Source organism: Oncorhynchus mykiss, chromosome 32 (genome assembly GCF_013265735.2).
Source record: "Oncorhynchus mykiss isolate Arlee chromosome 32, USDA_OmykA_1.1, whole genome shotgun sequence".
NCBI lineage: Eukaryota > Metazoa > Chordata > Actinopteri > Salmoniformes > Salmonidae > Oncorhynchus > Oncorhynchus mykiss.
In genome coordinates this window covers 31578960-31598249 of record NC_050572.1, presented here as the reverse complement: position 1 = coordinate 31598249, position 19290 = coordinate 31578960, and the positions used below count along the sequence as shown (strand labels likewise).

The window sequence follows — 19290 nt, the reverse complement described above, 5'->3', positions numbered from 1 at the left end:
CTTGCCAGTATATTTCTTTAAGAAAAAGACAATTATGGACAGACCATTACATTACTATTGAAAGGGAGCATTTCCTCAAAATACAAATAAATGTGACCTGTGTATTAGATGCTTGCATAATAATATTTCAGGTACTGGTGTTTTTGCATTAAATTTAGCATTTAGTCCAAAAATTAAGATAACACATTGTTGCCTAATAGACAAATACAGGTAAATAATCAAGGCCATTTATTCTCTTGTACTGTGATTACAAACTGAATATGACTTTGAAGCTTGTTTTAAATTAATTCCAAAGGAGAACTATAATCAACACGGCCTTAAAAGTAGTAACATTAATTACAATATCAAATATTTTGTAATCCCATACCGATTTCTAACTTCATTGACATTAAATCAAACATCACATTTCAGTTCACTTTGGGTGTAGCACATGGACCCTAACTAGGCTTCCCCTTACCCCAACCAATAACTAACATCCAAGGGGTTGGGAAAGAATGCAACAAATCTTGTTCCTTTAAGCTTCTTCTCTTGAGATTTATTTTCCTTTCACTGCTCCAGGTATGAGTCTCCTTCAGGTGCAGATCTTGGATTATTTTAGTTTGACCAATTCCTAAACCATTACAGTACAAACTGACCTCAGATCAGTGTTACGAAGAGAAGAAAAAAAGCCCCTTCTCCTTTGTAGCTCTTCTTCTGTCATCAGATATATGCTTGAGTCCATTATTAGTTAGGACCCATGTCAGGTCAGTATATCTAGATAGGCAGTGCCAAACATGGACCACTTCAGTGTAACATGTACTAATATTTGTTGAGCAACAATAAGATAATATACTGTTTTACACAGAACTGGAGGGACAGTGTACGCCGTTTGAGTTTTACAATGAAAAAACATCCTTAACTAAAGTAACTAGCCTTTTCACAATTTTCTGGATAAATATGTTCTCACATGGAATGTTAGGTTTGAGATGGGAGCCTTTGGCATTTCCAAGCACAACTAAATCAACTCATTCATGGGCTTTCTCTTCCACAAGATGATTCAGCCCATTACTAAATTATGCAAGTGGTTAAAAATGTGTTTCTGTCAAAGCCTTATTGGCCCGTTGTGCCAACAATGTGTGGCCATATTAGACAGTCATGTACCTCATTTTTATTTTTTATAAATGAGTGACACCTGCCGGACACCAGGGCCCAGTTTTTCGCCTATCAGATAAGATTAAATGCATAGAAATATAAGTAATAGAACAGTTGTCCCCATTCAAGTAAATTATGCATTTAATCCTATCCGATAGGCTAAATCCAGATAACTTTTGGAAAAAAATGGGCCCAGAGGTGTCTGCTCATTGGCAAGAAACTGGTTAAAGCAGGACTTAAAAGTACACATATCCTGGCTTGGCCTCAGTTGATTGGCTCATAGACCTGTGGTTGGGGCCTGTTCTTGCGGACACACACACATACCCCGCCAAGCAGGATGATCAGCATGGGAGTGCCCAGCCCCACCGCCATGATGACCAGAACCAGGGGAGAGAACGAGTCCACAGGAGGAGAGCCCAGCCCCACCAACACAGTCCTGAAGTACGAAAAGCAAGAGGAGGAAGAATATTATCAGTGCTGACAATTTCATTATCATTTCAGGTAGTTGGTGATGGTGTGAGATATCAACCTCAGCTGCTTGATAGTTGGTTAATGGAGGGGCTATAAACTGAAATTTAGTGTATAATTCAGTTAAAGTTGCTAAAATGCAACCTATTATAGCTAGGATGAACCAACAGGATGTAAACTGCTACCTACCAGCTGAGGTAGTTGGTGGTGTTGTAGAATGGGTCTCCAGTGATACTGAAGGTCATGTTGAGCCCGGTGGTCTGGCGCTCCCCTCCAAAATATGCCCGCACTAGGCCGGAGGGGGGAAGCTGGGCTACGGGGACAGGGGTTGAGTGGCGGCAGGGAGTGGCGTCCTCAAAGAGAGGCGATGGCCTGCGGTAGGCCACGGGCTTCCATTGGGCGTAGCCAAGAACAGGAGAGGTGGAGTTGACTGGAGAGGACACCCACTGAGATACCTAAAAGAGAGGAAAGACGAGGACACTGTAGCATCTGAAAGCTTCAGTGACAGTCTACAGAGAGACGAAGGTAAAGAACAGTAAATCAACCATAAATTATCAACCACAAAAAATGTGTTGAAATATAAACATCTAAATACTCTTATTCAGTAACATTTACTCCAGTATAACCACAGATGGAACAATGAGACAGATATTTCACCGGATGTATAAATATGAAGCATCCGCTTGGTGTTTCCACTCACTACCAAATATGGCAGTGAGAGGATGGATTTTTCTGTTCCCAAAGCTATAATCTGTTATAGACTTTACCCTTTGCTAAAGTCTTTAAAAATTGCCTTGTTTAGAAGGAGTACAAAGGTAAATTGAGTTATTGCACATGCGCACTTCACAGAGTAGGCGTTCCCTAACGGAAATATGCAGATGTATACTTGAACGGGCCAATACGATCTCGCTAGCTCGTGCTTGGCTCTGCCCATCTCATTGCTTGTTTTATCCACATTTGTTCCCAGTTGGAAACGACAGGCTGTGGTCTATCTTAGTTAAGTTATACAAATCTTTGGTACAACTACATGTCTATAACACACAGAGACATCACCTTGAATATGGAGGGTGTGTATTCATCATCTATTGACTGGAGCACGTCCACTCTGCTCATGGCCTGGGTGCCGCCCACAACCTGTAGCTCTAGAGAGAAGCGGGAGCGATTGGACCTCGGGACCACACCGTCCAGCACCACCCTCAGCTGGGAGGAGTTTGCGTTGTGGAGGAGGCTGGGCCAGCCTTGGTCCCGCCCCTCAACATCAAAGGCTGAGAACTAGGATAGGAAGATAGTAGTTGAATACAGGCTGGCTAACATGTAATAAAATAAATCATATCGCACTGATCATTAATACTCACGTCAGTAACCAAGTTTAAGTGATAAAATCAAAGTTTGCCAGACATTTTCAGACCTTTAAAGTGGTCTAATGTAGAGATGAGTCCATGTCCCACTTTATCTGTTGAGTGGATCCAGGCATAGGTCTGAATCTAGTGAAGATAGGCAATGTCTAATTTCATCACACAGGCTTTAGATGATGCAGTTCCACCTACCTTCAGACAGAGCGAACCGTTGCTGAAGCTCTCGCTGGCGCCTCTTCCACAGAGCAGGGCTGTGTGGGCCATGGGGTCAAGTGTCTTGTTCAGGTCATCCCAGGTGAAGTTCTGCAGCTCATAGGGCTGGAAGAAGCTGGAGGGGGGTAGGTGCTCGGGGACGGCTGTGTCGTTGACATCGTCGTACTCCCACAGCTGACGAGAGACAAATGATGAGTTGGTTTAGTGAGTGAGTTACCTATGGCTTTGCCCAGTCTGAAATCAACCCCTTGTTAATAGCCAGGTGTTTGTTAGAGCTATTACCATATTGATAACAACCATCCAAACATTTAAGATCTACAAGAAATGTCTAGAGCATGAATTTTGGACCTGGAATATTCAATAACCTGGATTATGGATCAAAACCTAGCATCTCGCTCATCTTTATAGTTTATGCATTTGGATGAGATACCTGTATCAGCCACTTAGAATATCACCTCAACAGACACTTATGAACAGGATGACAATCAATTTATGACTCACCCTGGTAAAGACGAGTGCGTTGCTGTACAGAACACTGCTCTCCGGAGTCAATTTCAGGCTGCCTGTGGTATTTTGTACCAAGAAGGCAGGCCAGTCTACCTTCACCTTGGATGAAGTGGAGTTTGTGTGCACCAGAAGTAATGCTGGCGCCCCCTGGCTGCAGAGGAGGTAGTGCAGTGTGTTGTTCTTGCCCAGCGCCCGCACATGGAGCAAGCCAACACCAGGGGGTAGCGGCGTCAGCAAGGAGTTTAGACCAGGGTTAAGCTCCAGGGATAACTGGGAAGAGGTAAGTCACACAGAGACGGTACATTTTATAATTTTCCCATAGTGACACAGAATGAGATTCTTACTAGCAAACTGAAATTGTAAGCAGAGGTGATTCATACATCATTAACAGATTTGCACAGCATCCTCCTCAGGCCAACAACCCTCAAATATTGTCTGGTGACTGGTCCTGACATGGTCAGAGTCCTACTGAGTACTGATCTATGCAAGGAAGTCTAATGAGACAGTTCATAATCAAAACTTAATCCATACATGTGGAATCAATAATATTTTATTCATATTTGATATGGAGGGATTGCCAGCACAGAGTAGGGTTTAGATTTGTTTCAGCACTATTTGACCTAGCTATCTCAGCATCTTCAGTAGAGAGCTCTTGGGTACCGTTATGGCTCTTTAAATCAAATGTTATTCGTCACATGCGCCAAATACAAAAGGGGTAAACCTTACCATGAAATGCTTACTTATAAGCCCTTAACCAAAAATGCTGTTTTTATTTACTAAATAAAATAAAGTTTAAAAAAAGAATAACAATAAAATAATGAAACGAGGTTATAAACAGGTACAGGTTAGTCGAGGTAATATGTACTGTACATGTAGGTAGGGGTAAAGTGACGAATAAACAGCGAGAAGCAGCATGGTAAAAAATAAATAAAAATTGTCCAGGTAGTCATTTGATGAGCGTTCAGGAGATTTATGGCTGGGGGTAGAAGCTATTAAGAAGCCATTTGGACCTAGACTGCCATAACAGATTGTGTTTTAATTACCCACCGCTATCAATCACAACAACAAAACACCCACATACTTAGACTTAACTATTTCCCTGGTTTAAAAATCACACCCACAAGGGATTGTGTAATCTGTCGCTACGTTATGCATGGATGGCTGGGGTGAAACGATGGATAAATTATGATAGCTAGTTTAATTGATTTTTGATCATCATTCCAATATGGCTCGCGCTACAAAATACAAACACAAAGTGTATATCCAAAATGCTCGAAATCACCAACTAGCTAAACTATGTTAACGTGCTTTCTAGCAGTATATCGGGTCAAAATACAGAAAACTGGATCCAAACAGAAGTCAGTTAGCTACAGCTGACGCTATCCATGAGAAGTTAGTTAGCTACCTTTATAGAACTTTATTACTGTACAGAAATATAAACAATTTACTATCAAACTCACATTCCGTCGGTAGTTCTCACCATTGCCGATAAAACTAGAAGAACATCGAAGCGTTGAAAGCACAAATAAGACATAAAAGTGGATTGTGTACATAATATCCGCCGCCATCTTTCTTTTTCGGGGAGGAATCACGTGCCTAGTTCCTTATTTGATCAGCTGATTGATCTTCAGCTGACTCGCCGGTATCGATTTCAGGATGCAGCAAATGTAATGCCACCTTAGCAATTAATGAAACAACATATTTCATCATAGGCTACATCATTAACACAAATTGTGAGAGAATCTGAGATGGGAGAATCAATCACATCTACACATATCATGGGTGTCATCAAAGTGAATAAAACAAATATAGGACTATGGTCATCTGTTTCCAATTTTATTGAGGTTGATACAATCACAGGCAACAGCACCAGGCAAAGGGGTAATGGAGGAAAACAGTTCTGGTGGAGTAACAGGATTCAGAACCATAGTCACCAGTCCAATTTAATAACCCCAACAATTATTTTGGAGAGAGAAAGCATTCTCATTCATTGAAATGCAGTAATGTGTTACGATCCAATCTATATAATACATACTTTAAACATTTAAAAAGGATCTTCAGAAGTGGACATTGCAGGCTCTAAATCATTTTACAATGTCTATTTTTTTTAGTAGTTCATTCAAATGACTTATAGGTCACTTGATTTGGTCACCATCCATTGGCAACTGTTCTTCAACTAAAGTCACACAAAGGAGTTTTACCATACAGAGAAATACCTACAGTGACTAGCTGAGGTAAACCTTGGTCCCAGGAGAACATATTCAGTCATCTTACTTACTGCCATAAATACTGCGCAAACACACACCGTACACACACTGACCAAAGCCAACTGGGGTGCCTTAATACCCAATCTAGTGCATTCATATGTAATGCATGCAACAACACTATCCCAGTCTGCTTAGTGTCCATACCAAATGTCATATCTGAGTTAGTGGTTTATAGAACAGTGTTGTCACAGCTCAGATTGCCTATTCCTCCATTACCCTCTTCCTGATCCTTGTCTTCTTCTCCTCTACTCAGCACCCTGTCCTCCTCCTGTCTGCTCGTCTCCCTTCTTCTTGTGTCCGGAGACAATGTCGTCGATGCGCAGCAACAAGATGGCCGTCTGGAGAAAGAGTTCAATGGAGGAATGCTGCACATCCAAACATGTACCTAATGAACACTTATGTAGCGTCTCTTAACATTGTATTAAGCAGGCGGTCGCAAGTCTCACCTCTACTGCGGTCTTGTAGGTCTGAGCCTTGACGGCCAGCGGTTCCCAGATGCCCAGGACGGTCATGTCAGCCAGGGTGCCAGTCTCTCCGTTCACCCCCCACGATACACTGTCCTCCTGGGTGTGCTTGGCCTGTAGAGGTATGGAGCTCAGTGAAAAGGCCACTAAAATGTACAGTAAATCCTCCATCTCCCTTTTACCAACGCTCTCTCCTTCTTGAGCGTTCTCTCACACAACACACACCCACTCTCCCATCGGGTCTTACTCCAAGATGGTATGAGGTTCTACCTTTGACTCTCTCTCCGTCGCTCTCTTACCCTGAGGGCGGTGAGCACACGGATGGTGGAGGCGCCACAGTTCTGGATGAGGGTGCGGGGGATGACTTCCAGGGCCTGGGCAAGGGCGCGATAGGGCCATTGCTCCACGCCAGTGATGGCCTTGGATCGCTCCATCAGCCACTGGGACACTGCCATCTCGGTGGCGCCGCCGCCAGGAAGCAGGCTGGGCTCCAGCAGAACGTTGCGGGTCACCTGCATGGCATCCTGCAGATTACGCTCCACCTCCTGGGAGAGCAGGGAAAATGGTGGAGAGAGAGAGATTTCAGAACAAAAGTAAAACCTCAGTCAGTCATCTTTACTCTGATAACGTACAATAAAAAAATACATGTTCTAGGAGGGGAGTAGAGACTGATCTCATGAACATTATTTTTCCCCATTATCCATCTCTTTTAGTGATTGTTGTACAATAAAAAGCGCATATTATTTGAAATGTTTTATTTTCTCAGTTTCTCACCGCCAGGATTTCCTTGCTGGCTCCTCTCAGCAGGATGGTGCAGGCTTTGGGGTCTTTGCACTCTGTGACGAAAGTGAAGTACTCGTCGCCAATCTTCTTGATCTCAAACAGGCCCGCCCCCAGGCCCACGTCCTCCTCGCGCAGCTCATCCGTACGGCTGGCAATACGTGCGCCACACGCTCTGAGGGGTAACATGGAAAGACGATGGTTGGTTTAGTTAGAGCAGTGGTCGTAAAGAGCATACACCCTAATACGCAATTAAAGTGACCGGCCATTTGATAGCTATGTACTGTACATAGTAACAAAACGCAGTGAAGACAAGCAAAACAGAACAGAGATAAGCGTCTCCAATAACGATGAAGAGCCAAACATTTTTTTTTTTGCTTTCATAGTGTATTGGACTTACCTGGCGATCCTGTTGTTGTCTGTCTTTCTGACACGGCGAATAGCCGTGATGTTAGCCTTCATCAGGTAGTGCTGAGCCAAGTCTGAAGAGAGAGGCAAAATATAGTCACGGTAAAAATGTTAGTTGCATCAGACATGTGCCTTACCAAGAGCATTGCATTTTGAAGCAGTGTGTGTAGTACCTGAGATGCCCTTCTCTGTGAAGATGAGGTCAGGCTTGAGGCGGATGATGTCTTCACAGGTCTGCTGGATGTACTCCTCCTCCATCTGCAGGATGCGGGCAAAGTCCTCCTCACGAGTGATCTCAATATCAGTCTGTAGAACAATACACATGGTTTAAAAAATGTTTTATACACACACACACAGAACAAAACACAACATGCAACAATTTCAAAGTTACGGTTCACATAAGTAAATCAGTCAATTTAAATAAATGAGGTTCTAATCTATGGATTTCACAAGACCGGGAATACAGATACGCATCTATTTGTCACATACACCTAAAAAAAAAGGTGTGGCTCAGAAAACCAGTCAGAAGCTGGTTTGACCACCATTTGCCTTATGCAGTGCAACATCTCCTTCACAGTGTTAATCAGGCTGTTGATAATGGCTGTGTGAAGTTGCTGGAACACGCTGTCGTACACGTAGATCCAGAGTATCCCAAACTTGCTCAACGGGTGACATGTCTAGTGAGTATGCAAGCCATGGAAGAACTGGGACATTTTCAGCTTCCAGGAATTGTGTACAGATCCTTGCAAACTGGGGCCGTGCATTATGCTGAAACAGTCTTTCCTGAGCGCGCACTGATTCTGTAACAAGCAAATTGGTTGTCTCTTCTCTCTTCAGTAGCGTGCTGCATTCTGCTATGTGAATGATTGGCTGAGCCTTGGATACAGCCAGTATTGCTCCAAACGCGCATCACTCGTTCACTTACGGTCAGTAGTCATCCAGCCCCCCTTCCCAAATTTTTCTCATCGGATCTACACAATTCACATAGGTCACCTATTTTACATTCAAAATGTCAAATTTCGCCGAAAGGTGGCTAGTTTGCAGTTTGTGCAAACTAGCGCCATCGTGCGCTATCATGCATAAACCTAGCGCCATCGTGCATAAATTAATTTTGTCCCCCTACACCAAACGCGATCATGACACGCAGGTTAAAATATCAAAACAAACTCTGAACCAATGACATTAATTTGGGGACAGGTCAAAAAGCATTAAACATGTATGGCAATTTATCTAGTTAGCTGAGAGTTCCTCTGTGGAGATGGTTGTCCTTCTGGAAGGTTCTCCCATCTCTGCAGCACACCACCATTCAGGTCTTTATGGTAGAGTGGCCAGATGGAAGCCACTCCTCAGTAAAAGGCACATGACAGCCCGCTTGGAGTTCTCCCAAAAATTCTCTGGTCTGATGAAACGAAGATGAAGCATCACATCTGAAGGAAACCTGGCACCATCCCTACAGTGAAGCATGGTGGTGGCAGGTTGTGGCAGCATGGGGATGTTTTTCAGAGGCAGGGCCTGGGAGACTAGTCAGGATCGAAGGAAAGATGAACAGAGCAAAGTACAGAGAAATCCTTGATGAAAACCTGAGTGGCTTGGGGACAAGTCTCTGATTGTCCTTGTGTGGCCCAGCTAGAGCCCGGACTTGAACCCAATCGAACATCTCTGGAGACCTGAAAATAGCTGTGCAGCGACGCTCCCTATTCAACCTGACAGAGCTTGAGAGGATCTGCAGAGAAGAATAGGAGGTACTCCCCAAATACAGGTGTGCTAAGCTTGTAGCGTCATACCCAAGAAGACTGGAGGCTGTAATCGCTGCAAAGGTGCGTCAACAAAGTACTGAGTAAAAGGTCTGAATACTTATGTAAATATCATATCAGTTTTCATTTTTACATTTGCAAAAATTTCTACAAAACTGTTTTTGCTTTGTCATTATGGGGTATTGTGTAGATCGATGAATAAGGGAAAAAATGTAATCAGTTTTAGAATAAGGCTGTAACGTAACAAAATGTGGAAAAAGTCAAGGGGTCTAAATACTTTCCAAATGCACGGGAAAAAAGAGAGAAAAAAAACAAACAGGAAACATTTGTTAGTTTTTTTTGACAAGTATTTAACCCCATATCTTTGGCATTAAACAGTCTCCATATAGACTTCCATTCCTTTTCCATACCTGGCTTTCTCCCTTCTTGTACTCCAGGGAGCAGTCCAACAGGATAATGCGGGGATCCTTGATCATTCTGCGCATGCGCGGGTGAGTCACGTCCTTGTTAACCATCACACCTCTCAGCACGCACGAGTCCTCGATGATCCCACCGGGAACCTGAACAAACACAGATAATAAAGCAGACGTTGAAGCTGATGCTGATCTGATGCAGAACTTGGACTGTATGACATTAACAAGAAGTTAAGCTTTATTTTGATGTATTACACTTGTGATTTTATGAAAGTTCAATATTTATAATTCTGTAGTTTGAATTTCGCGTTCTGCAATTTCACCGGATGTTGGCCAGGTGGGACGCTACCGTCCCACCTGCCCGTAAGAAGTTAACAGACACTTTGACCCTTACCTTTTCTACTTTGGCGTACTTCTTGATGTCAATCTCCTTGCGTCCGTTCTCCTCCATCTCCACAGTTTTGACGGCGTCCAGTGAGATGCTGCAGGCCATGTCAGACCAGCGGCTCAGGGCCTTGGTGTTGATGGCAGAGTGGATGATCTTCAGCATCATCTTCCTGTCGCTAACGTCCACTGGGGTGCTGGGGGGAGGAGGGGATGGAGGAGAGTGTGTTGTTAAACAACTGATGAGTATGAAAGCAGTTGTCATCAAAAACATGCAGTTACCAGAAAAAGTACTTGGACCAATATTCTAGACTTCTGTAAATGAAGTACCAATGCCAATCCCAGATTTTCATAACAAGTGAAATTATGCACAGATGTCAAGTTAGAATTCAGCTCTTAAAGAGCCACTGAACACGCTGATTGTTTTTCTGTTGCTCATTAGATTAACAAGATTTCAGTCTGGGAGACATTTGGTTAATGATGTTTGTCCCCCATGATACACTTTAGACGAAGAAGCCCATTTCACTTCCTCAAAATCCCCAGGATGAATTTACAACAACACAATTTATGACAGATTTATTGAGTTTTTGCTGAAGAGGTTAAAGTTTCGCAATTTTACATCTAGCTAAGGTGTTTGGTGCAGTATTTCTCAAGTTAAAAAAATGTGCAACGAGTTGTCTTGTGTAAATGAAGTCGGGCTGCTGGGCAGGTCTGTCTCACTGTCTATGCTACTGGATACAGAGCAATCACCGCAGCTGTTCACCCCATGTTAGTGGGCAAATGGACATCATCAAATCCAAACCCAACCTTCATTTACCTGTTGTGACGCACCACGCACACACGGCTGTTCCAAACTCTATTTTAAACGACACAAACTTTGACTAAAGTTATCCTATTTACACTTCGTAGTCAATTTTGACACTAGAATAACCGTTTGACTCATATCGATGCCACGTAGGCCGTTTTCAAAGGGATTTGTTGCTTTTTAAAGGCAGTAGCTCTATAACGATTAAAAGGTTGTGTGTGTGGTTGGGTGGTAGAGGCTGGAAGAGTACCTGATTTCTTTGAGAAGGTTGAGCATATCATCCAGAGCTTGTCTGTAGGCGCTGATGACAACTGTTGGGTGCATTTGCTGCTCCAGGAACTGCTCTGACACGGACAGCATCTCACCCGCTAGAGATGCATAAAATGTATGATGTTTCCCATGTTGAGACACAGGAGTAATAAGAGTAAAACATAAGGAATAGGCTGGATTGGACTACTACAATGAGAATAGACCTGATGGTGCAGTGTATTCACAGTATTGGGCATGTGGTGACTCACCCAGGATGATGACAGAGGTGGTGCCGTCTCCCACCTCCTCGTCCTGAGTGCGACTTATCTCAATCATGGACTTGGCAGCCGGGTGCTGGACCTGGATCTGAGTATGTGGAAGCAGATATGGAAGGAGTGACATAGGCTTTGCACCGGGGTACTGAACATTGATATGTTCTGCATGGAAGTAGATGTATGGCAATCATAGCAAGTGTGTCCTTCTCACCTCTCTCAGGATAGCGTTACCATCGTTGGTCATCACGATCCCACCCATGGGGTCCAACAGCATCTACCAAGACAAAGTATCTTATGGTTCCGGATTCAAGTGCTACCATAAAAGTAAATTCCAGACAAAAGTGACATAATAGAAGACCTATAGCTCACCTTCATCATGGCCCTTGGTCCCAGGCATGTTCTGATGACGTCTGCGATCGTCTATAACACACGAAAAAAAAGTTTTATACAGCGCCAACAGGCAATGCATGATGGTGATCCTACATTCCTCATAGAGCTACAGTAGTAGCTATGACAATAACAGTATCACAATATTTATTACATGAGGAAATATTTCAACAAAGCAGACCTAACTCCTTGGTCCTTTAAAAACTTGCTGTATGTAAAATATTGTGTGCTATAACTTGGAAAATAAATCAAGGTGACTCGATGTCAACATAATGATAATTGTTTCCAACATTAGGGCCACTTTGTGTTTTGTTTCCTTGTTACGATACTAAAGAGTATCGCGATATTGGCATTGTCTCTGCCCTAGTACTGGGCCCCATAGACATAGATTAAACATACAATTATGTTGAAATAACATAGCTAGAAACCAAGTTAATTCTTAAAAAGTTTAAGCCATTGGGTGGTTTCTAAGATGACATGTGCAATTGTTTTAAGATGGTCATACTATGGAACATTTAGTTATTTGATTTTGAACTTTAAGACCCATTTAGGTATCAAAAAATGATTTTATAAAATATTGAATTTGGCCTTTACTACTATAGGCCAGAGAAACACATTGAATAACATTCATAAATGGCAAAAAAAAAGACAGTCAAAAAATAAATAAGAAACAAGGCATTGAAGTATTTATCCTATATCTACGAGATATAAGAAAGCTCAGGAAATAAATAAAATATATACACACAGTACCAGTCAAAAGTTGGGACACACCTACTCATTCAAGGGGTTCTCTTTATTTGTACTATTTTCTACATTGTAGAATAATAGTGAAGACATCAAATCTAAGAAACAACACATATGGAATCATGTAGTAACCAAAAAAAGTGTTAAATCAAAATATATTTTATATTTCAGATTCTTCTAAGTAGCCACCCTTTGCCATGATTGCAGCTTTGCACACTGGTGGCACTCTCAACCAGCTTCTTGTCTGCAATGCTTTTCCAACAGTCTTGAAGGAGTTCCCACATATGCTGAGCACTTGTTGGCTGCTTTTGCTTCACTCTGCGGTCCAACTCATCCCAAACCATCTCAATCGGGTTGAGGGATTGTGGAGGCTAGGTCATCTGATGCAGCACTCCATCACTCTCCTTCTTGATCAAATAGCCCTTACACAGCCTGGAGGTGTGTTGGGTCATTGTCCTGTTGAAAAACAAATGATATCCCATCTGGTTTTCGCTTAGTGGGACTGAAGTATCACTGCAGAATGCTGTGGTAGCCATGCTGGTTAATCTCTTTGGGCTAGGGGGCAGTATTTTGACGTCCGGATGAAAAACGTGCCCAAAGTAAACTGCCTGTTACTCACGCCCAGAACCTAGGATATGCATATAATTGGTAGATTTGGATAGAAAACACTCTAAAGTTTCGAAAACTGTTAAAATAATGTCTGTGAGTATAACAGAACTGATATGGCAGTCGAAACCCTGAGGACAAACCATCAACAAACAAAAAGAATGGAAACCGGTGGATTATTGACTGAAGCGCACCAGCTAAACTAAGTTTTTGGGGATATAAAGGAGGACATTATTGCACAAAAAGGAACATTTGTGATGTAGCTGGGACCTTGTGGAGTGCCAACAGAAGATCTTCAAAGGTAAGGCATTTATTATATCGCTATTCCTGAATTTCATGGCACACCTGCCTGGTTGAAATATGTTTTTCATGCTTTTGTATGCGGGGCGCTGTCCTCAGATAATCGCATGGTGTGCTTTCCCCGTAAAGCCTTTTTGAAATCTGACACAGCGGCTGGATTAACAAGAAGTTAAGCTTTATTTTGATGGATGACACTTGTATTTTCACGAATGTTAAATATTTATATTTCTGTCATTTGAATTTCGCGCTCTGCAATTTCACCAGATGTTGGCCAGGTGGGACGCTACCGTCCCACCTGCCCGTAAGAAGTGTGCCTTGAATTCTAAATAAATCACTGACAGTGTCATCAACAAGCACCCCCACACCATCACACCTCCATGCTTTACGGTGGGCACACATGTGGAGATCATCCGTTCACCTACTCTGCATCTCACAAAGACACGGCGGTTGGACTCATCAGACCAAAGGACAGATTTACACCGGTCCAATGTCCATTGCTCGTGTTTCTTGGCCCAAGCAAGTCTCTTCTTCTTGTTGGTGTCCTTTAGTAGTGGTTCCTTTGCAGAAATTCAACCATGAAGGCTTGATTCACACAGCCTCCTCTGAACAGTTGATGTTGAGATGTGTCTGTTACTTGAACTCTGAAGCATTTATTTAGGCTGCAATCTGAGTTGCAGTTAATTGACCATTTCTGGGGCTGGTAACTCTAATGAACTTATCCTCTGCAGCAGAGGTAACTCTGGGTCTTCCTTTCCTGTGGTGGTCCTCACGACAGCCAGTTTCATCATAGTGCTGGATGGTTTTTGTGACTGCACTTGAAGAAACGTTCAAAGTTAGACATTTTCCAGATTGACTGACCTTCATGTCTTAAAGTAATGATGGACTGTCATTTCTCTTTGTTTATTTGAGCTGTTCTAGCCATAATGTGAAATTGGTATTTTACCAAATGGGACTATCTTCTGCATACCACCCCTACCTTGTCACAACACAACTGACTGGCTCAAACGCATTAAGAAAGAAAGACATTTCACAAATGAACTTTTAACAAGGCACATCTGTTAATTGAAATGCATTCCAGGTGACCTCATGAAGCTTCCAAAGGTGGGGGAGTGGCAATCTTCACCAAGGATCCCCTTCAGTGCTTGGTTGTCTCCACCAAGTCTGTCCCCAAACAATATGATTTGCTGATATTAAGCATTAAACTTTCAAATAGCTCTTTGTTGACTGTTGTTGGGTGCTATCATCCTCCATCAGCACCAGCCTGTACTAGAGGTCGGGGCCGATTTCAAGTTCATAATTTTTTTTTTTTTATACACCTTTATTTAATTTTTATTTAACTAGGCAAGTCCGTTAAGAACACATTCTTATTTTCAATGACGGCCTAGGAGGCAGGACGACAGATTTTTAACCTTGTCAGCTCAGGGGATCCAATCTTGCAACCTTACAGTTAACTAATCCAATACTTTAACACCTGATTACATTTCACTCCACGAAGAGCCTGCCTGTTAGCGAATGCAGTAAGCTAAGGTAAGTTGCTAGCTAGCATTAAACTTATCTTATAAAGAACAATCAATGGCTGTCATTGCTCCAATGTGTACTTAACCATAAACATCAATGCCTTTCTTAAAATCAATACACAAGTATATATTTTTAAACATGCATATTTAGCTAAAATAAATCCAGGTTAGCAGGCAATTTTAACCAGGTGAAATTGTGTCATTTCTCTTGCGTTCATTGCACGCAGATTCAGGCTATATGCAACAGTTTGGGCCGCCTGGCTCTTTGCGAACTAATTTGACAGAATTTTACGTAATTATGACAACATTGAAGGTTGTGCAATGTAAAAGGAATATTTAGACTCATGGATACCACCCGTTAGATAAAATACAGAACGGAATAAACGTTTTGTTTTCGAGGTGATAGTTTCCGGATTAGTCAAAGGTATATGGTTTAGAGAGAAATAGTCGACGCGTTATAATTCCTGTAATAACTTGCGGCTGAACTTGAAAGGGGTTCCTTCGTTATTTTACCGTTCATGTCTTCCATAGAGAATGTCTTGATCTACTTCAAATAAGGTCTGTGTTTCGTGCTTAAACCGCCTCTGCGTTTTGATACCCGTGTAAATCTCACTAGGATAAGGTAACGTTTGTCAACATATTTTCATAAATCGACTCTACAATTTTTTTTATCTTCGCTTATATTTAGCCAATATTGATCAGAGTTACCTTGTCCTATGGATATCTACACAGTTATAAAATTGGCCTGGTGGTGTAAGCCTACACGAAACACAGACCTTATTTTAAGTGAATCTAAAAATATCCTATGGAAGATTTTGCTAGGTGTCATGGGAATTATGACTCGCACTTTGGTTGTCAATTCTTACCATGCCCATTATTAAAATAGGATTTCCTGCATATAGAAATTAAAGTTTTTGTTTTCAACATTCATCACAGGTAACTTAAACTCTATTTTTATTCAAACAGTTGAGACTATTTGTCTCCTAAGCAGACTCTTCAGTATCATTGTCACTTCAGAGCTGTGTGTGTGTGTATTTATGTATTATATTAAGTTAAAATAAAAGTGTTCATTGTTCATTCAGTATTGTTGCAATTGTCATTATTACAAAAATGTGTGTGTGTATATGATATATATATATATATATAAAACATTTTTCTAATAAATCGGCCGATTAATCGTTATTGGCTTTTTTTGTCCTCCAATAAATCGGTATTGGTATCGGCGTTGAAAAATGATAATCGGTTCGACCTCTAGCCTGTACCCTACCTGCCCTTAGCGCTCTTCTGGCCCCTTACACTAAGTCTGAATTTGTCCTTTTAGGTGACCTAAACTGGGACATGCTTAAACCACCTGACCAAGTCCTAAAGCAATGGGACTCCCTACATCTTTCTCAGATTATCACCAATCCCACAAGGTATGACTCCAAACACCCAGAAAAGGCTACTCTCCTCGATGTTATCTTCACAAATAATCGTGATATGTATCAGTCTGGTGTTTTCTGTATTGACCTTAGTGATCACTGTTTAACAGCCTGTTCATAATAGCTGCTCAGTGAAACGACCTGTCCTGATTTGTCATAGACACTTGCCAAAAAACTTCAATGAGCAAGCATTCCTCCATGAACTGGCCTCTGTAAAATGGTATAGAATCAGCTTGATCCCCTCTGTCGAAGAAGCTTGGATCTTCTTTTTTGACATTTTCAGTGGTATTGTTAACAGACACGCCCCCATAAAGAAAATTAGAATGAAAAACAGGTTCAGACCCTGGTTCGACCATGAAAGACCATTACTCCACCTCAAGAATTGCATTTGGCGAAAGGCTCAGCACACGCATACTGAAGCTGACTGGCTATCGTTCAGGCAAATGAGAAATAAGTGCACACAGGCTATCCGGAAGGCCAAAGTTAGTTACTTTAAGGAGGAGTTCTCTCTCAGTGGGTCCAACCCCAAAAAGTTCTGGAAAACGTTTTTCCAACATTTCCTCATCTCCCACCCCTTCTAATGCGACTATCCCAGATGCTCCTCCCTCTTTTTCCCCTGCCCCGCTACAAAGTTTCTCCATGCAGGCAGTCACTGAGTCCGAGGTACTAAAGGAGCTCCTTAAACTTGACTCCAAAAAACCTTCTGGGTCAGATGGTTTAGACCCTTCTTTAAGCCTGTCTCTCCTTTCTGGGGAGGTTCCCATTGCAAGGCAGCCACAGTTGGAGTAAAGGTGCATTTTTATGGTGAACATCATCTTCCCCAAATGTGAAACTCGCGCCGCCCATGTATTTATGCCAGTTAGGCTCTACACCGGATTAATGTGCTTAATTTTAAGAAGTTATTTGGACACTTAAGTTGTGATACATACTGTACCTTATCGTAATATTAAATATCACTTGTGAATGATGCCCAGCGTGTGCAGTATGGCCTATATGTTTTCACAAGGTACAGTACATCATTAACAAGTGATAGGCTAATATTGTCACCCATCAGATTATTCTTAATTTAATGTGTTTTTTTTACATATACTAAAAAAATGTGTGAAATTAGTTTTGATATAATGGACCATTATCGTGCACCTGTCTCAGAACAGGGGCATATTAAATAAAAATAAATCAAAAGTAATCTATGCACTTAAATAGTGAATGGAGGATGCTTTTCCAGTGGTTCATTTTCTATACACCTGTAGGCTATACACCTGTTGTAAAGTAAAGCAATGTACTTATTATTAGGAAAGTTGATAAATAAATATAGTAGACCTAGCGTATAGAAAGCTGATTGGATCCTCTTTCTAATAGAGGCCGTCATAACTATTTTCTCACATAATTGCATAGCCTATTTGAAATGTTACTCTGAGCTCTCATGAAGTGTGATTTGATTTTCTAAAACATTTACATTGATGTCAGAGTGATTAGAGGGAGTACCAGGCAGTTAGCAAGTTTGGCAGGCTACTAATGACCATCAGCAGCATCAGAGCTTGTGGAGAAGCCTAACTAAACGGTCATGTGGAATTTGACTGCGGTCATGACTCGTGACCGCCAGTGTGGCGGTAATACAGTCACCATTACAGCCCTAAGTGGAAGACACCAAAGAATGTTAACTCACCTTGGCTGCACTGATATTTCCTGTCTGAACCTTCCGTCCAGACTCCCTCTTCATATTCTGGCCTGTAGTGGAACATGGAAACCAAGTTAAAAGTCTGTATGTTGTGTAAAATTGTACTGCAAAAACACAGCAGACCAAAACATAATTTCCGCAATTAGTCTAGTTAACTGTGGGATTTAACCAGTCTACGTCTGTTCTGCACCTTTTGATTTCTATGTACAAATTAAGATCCCACATCTGTAGATAACTAGCTACCTGCCTACAGTACGCCATACAGTATCATGTGTGGATTAGGGATGTGTCATATTTTAGAAGGCTGATCTTTTATACTGTACAGTTGACGTTACTAAGTTACATATATACATAACTACATCACCCAAGCCAGCTTCATTCATCTGACATGTTAGCTACGGACATGCCTGGAAGCTTCAACGACTAGGTTATAATGCCATTGATTTGAGTCTCTCTTTCTTTGCGCTTCACTAATATGTTGCCGAACAGATGGGCTCCCCTCCCATATTTTTTTTACCCTCATTTGGTCAAACGCTAACTAGCTACGGTTCCTGTATGTTGTAACTAGTTAGCTATTGTAATATGTAACAGTAACGTTACTGCAAAATGTATTCTTGAGGATGGACATTTGAGTTGAGTACTTAGTTATCTAACTAGTTAACGGTTGAGTAAATTGCACTATAGCCAGCCAGAGGTTTGTTGTAACGTTATCATACGTTACAGCCAATAAAGTCATACAAAGAGCCAGTTCGCTAACGGTAGCAAGTTAACACTAGTGTCAGCTGTCGACAAGGAAGCAGAAGCACATGCTTTGTTGCTGGCTAGAAACAGACGATAACTATGTAGCCTGTATGGGCCCCTTGTCGGGATATTACAAACGACAGAAACATCAAAATGAGTAACATTTCCACAGAAATCTACGTTAAGATGTAACCTTTCTCGTTGCTTATGGGTTTTCTATTTACTTACTCAGCACGAGAACCTGTTGGCCCATCATTTTTGACAGCGTGTGGGACAACCGTCTGGAACCTTCTGGGCTGCCGGAGAGTAAAACGCTCGACATCGGGGGGCTGATTACTCCCAGTATTTTAACCAATAAACTTCGAGGAAAAAATGATGTACAGTGGATTCCACCAATTAGGGAGACGGGATAAACGTAAAAGG

General features: G+C 41.8%; 2 protein-coding genes across 3 annotated transcripts; both read right to left on the bottom strand.

Moving 5' to 3' along the window:
* Position 1: 1 nt before the first annotated feature.
* glmp (glycosylated lysosomal membrane protein) lies at positions 2-5292 on the bottom strand. Of its 2 annotated transcripts, none has more exons than XM_021560449.2 (6): positions 5135-5292; positions 3669-3944; positions 3147-3341; positions 2653-2871; positions 1789-2054; positions 2-1567 (listed from the first exon to the last, which is right to left on the bottom strand). In XM_021560449.2, the coding sequence occupies exons 1-6, from the start codon at positions 5240-5242 to the stop codon at positions 1396-1398; spliced, it is 1236 nt and encodes a 411-aa protein (XP_021416124.2). In that variant the 5' UTR covers positions 5243-5292; the 3' UTR covers positions 2-1395. The 2 variants fall into 2 exon arrangements, with proteins under 2 accessions (XP_021416124.2, XP_021416125.2); XM_021560450.2 differs by having other exon boundaries at positions 5155-5260.
* A 202-nt stretch (positions 5293-5494) lies between these two features.
* On the bottom strand, positions 5495-19243 carry LOC110488282 (T-complex protein 1 subunit gamma). The gene is made up of 14 exons (XM_021560447.2): positions 19096-19243; positions 18115-18176; positions 11843-11893; positions 11685-11747; positions 11468-11564; positions 11200-11317; positions 10155-10341; positions 9758-9907; positions 7767-7899; positions 7586-7667; positions 7180-7360; positions 6705-6950; positions 6388-6519; positions 5495-6279 (listed from the first exon to the last, which is right to left on the bottom strand). The coding sequence occupies exons 1-14, from the start codon at positions 19187-19189 to the stop codon at positions 6187-6189; spliced, it is 1689 nt and encodes a 562-aa protein (XP_021416122.2). The 5' UTR covers positions 19190-19243; the 3' UTR covers positions 5495-6186.
* Positions 19244-19290: the final 47 nt, after the last annotated feature.